The sequence below is a fragment of the Euphorbia lathyris genome, chromosome 1, assembly GCF_963576675.1.
Source record: "Euphorbia lathyris chromosome 1, ddEupLath1.1, whole genome shotgun sequence".
NCBI lineage: Eukaryota > Viridiplantae > Streptophyta > Magnoliopsida > Malpighiales > Euphorbiaceae > Euphorbia > Euphorbia lathyris.
Genome location: NC_088910.1, coordinates 122559043 through 122565257, shown reverse-complemented (window position 1 = coordinate 122565257; position 6215 = coordinate 122559043). Strand labels below are relative to the sequence as shown.

Here is a 6215-nt window from a genome sequence, read left to right as displayed (position 1 = left end):
TCGTCGGTGCAAAACGGCAATGAAAATAGATCAAAAAACTAATTTCATAAAATAAGTGGACCTCCTGAATTTCATTTCACGGGTCGGGTGGGTCACCTACGATTATTGTGGGGACCATTGCACAACAATCAATCAAATTCGACCAATCAAAACATTTCACCAATATTTTCGCTTACACCTTTCCAACATCCAAGTGGTTTACACCTAAAACTTTCCCTATAATTCTCAATATAAATAAAAATAAAAAATTAAGTATATATAGAAACATTTTTCGTCAGTGTAGCTGAGAACTGTAGGAGAGTGTGCGACCTGGCACATATGCATGCTTCCTCATCACTTTTTCTTCTTCTTCATCCCTCCTTTCTTCACTTTCTCTCACTTTCCTCCACTTTCTTTCGTTTTCCGACGTTTTCTCTTTTCAATTTGATTCATGTTTCATTTGCAATTTGTTTGATTTCTTGGGGGTTGCTGAATGCTAACTAACTTCCAAATCTAACGTCTCTTGACGCGCATTTTTGTATTGATTGCCGGAGGAAGAATCCAAAAGGGGGAGAAAATTTTGGTAAACGGAAATGAAAGTGAACCAGAAGGATTCCGAGAAGGTAATTTGGGATCAGATGAGGAATCCACCGGGAAATCCGATTTCTCTTACTGGTTCTCACTTTAGAATTCTTCCTAAGCTTTTGGTATGGCTGATTTTATTCGTTTCTCTTACTTATGTTGTTTATACTCTTAAGCTTGTTGCAACTTCACGGGCCTGTAATCACGAGCCTTTCTCTACAGACCGTCATATTTCTTTAATTTCTAATGATTCTCTGTCTTTGATTCAAAATCAAACGGATTTAATCTTGTCTCGGAGAGAATTTTTTCCGGAGAAGCCACCGATAACGGAGATACACGACATAGTTTTCGGCATCGCTGCTTCGGCTAAGCTATGGGAACAGAGGAAGAACTATATCAAGATTTGGTTTAAATCTGAGGAAATGCGAGGCATTGTTTGGCTAGATAATGCTGTGGAAACCCGAGAAGGGGACGGGTTACCTCCGGTTAAAATCTCCGGCGATACTTCCCGTTTCGCTTACAAGAACCGCCAGGGTCACAGGTCGGCGATTCGGATCTCGCGGATCGTGTCGGAAACTCTGCGGCTCGGAATCGAAAATGTGCGGTGGTTTGTAATGGGGGACGACGACACCGTTTTTGTCACGGAGAATCTGGTTCGAGTGTTGAGAAAGTATGATCATAAGCAGTATTATTACATCGGGAGCTTATCGGAATCGCATTTGCAGAACATTCATTTCTCCTACGGTATGGCTTACGGCGGCGGTGGGTTTGCTATAAGCTACCCGTTAGCTAAAGCCCTTGATAAAATGCAGGATAGGTGTATACAGAGGTACCCAGGCTTGTACGGCTCCGATGATCGGATGCAGGCTTGTATGGCTGAACTCGGCGTCCCACTCACTAAGGAAACCGGGTTTCACCAGGTGAGTCCATTATTGATTACAATTTACAAATCGTGATTTTTATTTTGTTGGTATTTTGATGTAACTCTAGCCTAGATTCTTCTTCCACTACCATTTTAGTCCTACTTTAGATAATCCAGCCGGAATTTCTTTTTAATTTATTGATGGAATTTGAAATCATATTATTGGTACATAAATGCAATTATGCAAACATTAATTGTTGCTTGTTTACTTAATGAACTTGATCCAGCTGGTTGAGATGACTTTTTTCTCCACTTGATTGCAATTGATAGTTGCATTTGATATGATTCGTGTTTTATTTTTCTGTCGTAGACCGTAATTTGAGTCTACAATTAAACTCCCGAATTAAAGATTAATTTGCCGCGGTGGAATTAATTTAGTTTAAAATGACATGTGTTAACATTTAAATGCCACATGTTAAATAAGTATTAGTTATATAATGACACGGTTATTTTGAGCTGATTTAACAATACATGTGAAGTTAAAGTGCTAAATTGATATTAAAATTTAGTTCTGGACTAAATTGAAATTTGATCCTTTATCCATAAAATCCCTCTTAAAAGGATCTTTAACGCTTAATATTGCCGGGTGATTAGCTCAATGTTGTCCTTTTTATAATTATAGGTGTCATATTGGGTCCCACGTGTAACTGCGGTTTGGACTTGGTTTTATCTATCCCCTTTCCTGACATCAAATTCCCGAGAGCATCTTTAGTCACGTGCATGCTACGCTCTCTATCCTTTTTGTAAATATCTCTATCAGTTTTATAATTAAGTGTCAATTGTGCTCCTAAAATTCAGTTTAGTCTAAATTTGTGTCAATTCAGTCCTAAATTTAATTTCGATTTGAACTAAACTTAAGGCAAATTGACCCTTGATTCGGTCAATTTTGTGTCAAGTTTACTTAGGTGTCAATATCTTACGTTCATCTAACGGTACACAAATGCAAAACTTTATTGTGAATCTGAACCTGAATAACCTGATAGATATTTTAGCAGAAGAATTGCATTATTGAATTGTAATCCATAGCTTTTTTTTTTCTTTGTCAATTGTGGACTTTGGAGCCGTTACCTGTTAGTTTGCTAACTAGTTTTCTAAATTTGCATTTGTTATAGTTAAGGGTGAACTTTCTATATAACTATGAGAGCATGAGAAATTCTACTATGGTCGACATTGCCAATAGAAACGTGACAATTGTGTACTTTCTTTTCTTACACCAATCATCTCCTAATGAGGTATCATGATTCTCTTTATTCATTGGTTGGGTCCATTGCACCCGGTTCATCGTAGAAGTTCTCATGAGGAGCATAGTATAGTTTCTCATAGTTACCTGTACGATGCCTACTTCTAACTATGAGAGGAAACTATAATTTCTCATAGTTAATGGTGAACTTCCCATATAGAGCTATTTAGTTTCATTATTGTACTTCAAAGCGGCTGCTCTGTTTAAGAATCATATAATCTTGTGCAAGAATTTTGATTTTCATTGAACTTGGAGCTCTAAATTTTGATCATAAGACCATTTATGGTGAAGTGCTAGAATCCAGTTTTGCAATGAATGCAAGATATTGCCATGTAAATCTTGTTGTCATGTCAGAAATTTTGACAGCTCTAATGTTACACATTACATTCTCCGATCACTTCGTGTGTAGTTTCTAGCTTAATTTTTTTGGAAGATGCTATTGATTCTAACAAATTCATTTTCTTTTCTTGCAACCAGTATGATGTATATGGAAACTTGTTTGGACTCCTAGCAGCGCACCCTGTTACGCCCTTAGTCTCACTGCACCATCTCGACGTGGTTGAACCCATTTTCCCAAATGTTACACGGGTTCAAGCGCTTAAGAGGCTAATGGTGCCTATGAATCTCGACTCAGCAGGGCTAATGCAACAGTCAATCTGCTATCATAAATCGAATAGGTGGACAGTCTCTGTATCATGGGGCTTTGCAGTTCAAATTTTTAGGGGGATATTTTCCCCTCGCGAGATAGAAATGCCTTCAAGAACATTTCTGAATTGGTATAGAAGAGCTGATTATACAGCCTACGCATTCAACACCCGTCCAGTTACCCGAAACCCATGTCAAAAGCCCTTTGTATATTACATGTCAAAGGCTAGATATGATTCTTCCCAGAATACAACAGTATCCGAATATGTTCAACATCACGATTTTCATCCTCCATGCCGGTGGAAGATGGCTGATCCTCATAACATCGACATGATCGTGGTTCACAAGAAGCGCGATCCTCAGCTATGGGATAGAGTAAGTAGCTCTTTAACTACTCGTGTTAGATATTTTTCGTTTTTCGGATTTGCAAGTCGAGTAATGTGGGTGTGTTTTTGATCTGTTTTGTGCATATAAACTTGTAGTCTCCAAGAAGAAACTGCTGCAGAGTGATGAACTCAAAGAAGAAAACAAGCATTGTGGTTGATGTTGGTGTATGTAGAGAAGGTGAAATTAGTGAAGTATAGCGACGAATAGGACCGAATTATTCGGGTTTAGAATGGGAGTTTCTTCTTCTTCTTGTGCTACTACTAGTATTACTTAGTTCTTTGATTTGTCTCCATTGTTTGTTGCCAATTTTGTAAGTGTATCCCAGATTAGAATGTGACAGAAAGAACATTAGAAAGGAAATATTTTTATGTATAAAATCGTTTATTACATTTTTCTACAAGAATAGATCATATAATATAAGCCTTAATTATCTCAATTGGCACAGTACTTGTTTATATTTAAAGTATTATTCCTTCCATCAGAATATATCAGACAAAAGCAAACATGACCTAAAAAACAAATTGTTTTTTAACACATGTTAGATTATGGTTCTTTACATTGCACATGGTCAATTTTAGCACAAAGTCATCATGTTCATTGTCCCAAATGGGTTTGTTTAGGGATATTTCTTCCCTTTTTGTTGAGCCCCATTGATTTGATCACTTTAAAGTACATTTTCTAAATTCATATTGATGGATTTTTTTTTTGTTTTCTTTTTCTTAGTACACTTATGCCACTCAATTTTTGTATTTACTAACTTTATCATCACTTAATGTAAAATTTAATATAAAAGCGAATCAACTTAAAATATTTACTAATGTTAGGACCCTTGTGAAAATATACGGTTTCAAATGACCATTCACAAATTCAAATTGAAAAAATTCAATAATTAAAGTTGTCTACAAACAAATTTATTGTGAATCTATATTTTCAATTTTGAAAATTACAAATTTTGAAAATTTCTCTCTTTAAGCGGTTACTTTCAACTCTCCTAAACAATAAAGAACAAAATGATATCAAAACCAAAAACTTTAAAAATTAATTTTTTTTTAAAATATATTTTCACCAACTTATCTTCCATTAATGAGGTTTGAAATGGTACCGTCTTGTAAGCATTAAGTTTAAGTCTCCTACGTTTAAAAATTGTACGTAATTAAGTCTACTTAGATAACCATAAGAGTAAATTTATTCATTATCTATAAAATATATCATAATTGGGATAAATTTAAAAAAAGAATTATAAATTAGTGGTAATTGACCTCTGGTTTAATTTAATGTTGATTCTTGCTTCTTTCTGGATTGTTTAAAATAATAATAAAAATACAAGTGCTTGTTTTGTTCTGTTGGATTTGGTTCTGTTCCAGACATAATCACTAGACCATGTTACTAAATAATTATTTCTTAATTTCCAATTTATTGGATGGGATTATTTATTCTTACAATTCTTACAATTAATTTGTCCATCTTCATTTTTTTCTTGTGATAAAGTACATCTTCATTTACTATCAAGGCATCTTCAACTTTTCTTTTTCTATGCTTAACTAATGAGTTAATTGCATCCCTGGTAAGTTTGAAATTGCTAATTCTACTGTCAGAGGGGCTAAATTTGTTGTGGTATGCTGTGATGGAGTTGCTGATTCTATAAATGGTAAAAAAAGCTTTAAGTTCTAGCGGGTCGGGTTTCAGAGCCAACTATGGATGTAGGAGAAGGGATTCTCGCATACATGAGAGATTAAATTGTTCTGTTTGCCAAGTTAATTCAGAGTTGTTTTCCAAAACAATGATTTCTGTTTTAGTAAGAGTGGCTTCAGATCATTCACCTATCTTATTAGATACATATGGGGTACATGGTGCTAAACAACGTTCGTTTCAGTTTGAAAATTTATGGATAAGAGATCCAGGTTGTCATGATGTCATTCAACCCCTTAGGTCTTCAGATACATAGACACACTTGAATGTTTGTGAGAAGTTGAAGCAATGCGGAGTTTCTCTCAAGCATTGGAATAAATCCAGTTTTGGTCATATTGGGACTAGATTGAAAAAACTAACAAAAGAGTTGCAAGTATTTGAGAATGTTCTAATGTCAGATGACAAGGAAGAAGCTAGGGCATGTATCAAGAAGGAGATTATTCTCTTATAGGAGGATGAAGAGATCACGTGGCATCAACGTTCATGGGTATCTTGGCTTCGGGAAGGTGATAGAAATACTAAATTCTTTCATTCAAAGGTGAATGTCAGGAGACGAGTGAATTGTATTAAACAGTTACGAGATAGTGATGGTGTTTGTCACAATAAGGAGGACGAGATTGAGAATGTTATTGTTTCCTATTTTTCAGGGCTATTCTCTACTTTAGATCATTCCCCCAGTGCTCCTATTCCGAGTTCAGTTGATAGACATCTTTCTTGTGACAAAGTTGATTCGTTGCAGGATCCTTTTATTGCTGATGAGGTTTTAGTGGC

General features: G+C 35.5%; 1 protein-coding gene across 1 annotated transcript; it reads left to right on the top strand.

Moving 5' to 3' along the window:
- Nucleotides 1–265: 265 nt before the first annotated feature.
- On the top strand, nt 266–4191 carry LOC136210846 (uncharacterized). The gene is made up of 3 exons (XM_066002267.1): nt 266–1481; nt 3201–3743; nt 3851–4191. The coding sequence occupies exons 1-3, from the start codon at nt 573–575 to the stop codon at nt 3950–3952; spliced, it is 1554 nt and encodes a 517-aa protein (XP_065858339.1). The 5' UTR covers nt 266–572; the 3' UTR covers nt 3953–4191.
- Nucleotides 4192–6215: the final 2024 nt, after the last annotated feature.

Coding starts and splice junctions, on each gene's coding strand:
- LOC136210846 (XM_066002267.1), top strand. CDS start 573: ATGAAAGTGAACCAGAAGGATTCCGAGAAGGTAATTTGGGATCAGATG. Junction 1,482..3,200: donor AGGAAACCGGGTTTCACCAG/GTGAGTCCATTA, acceptor TCTTGCAACCAG/TATGATGTATATGGAAACTT. Junction 3,744..3,850: donor ATCCTCAGCTATGGGATAGA/GTAAGTAGCTCT, acceptor ATAAACTTGTAG/TCTCCAAGAAGAAACTGCTG.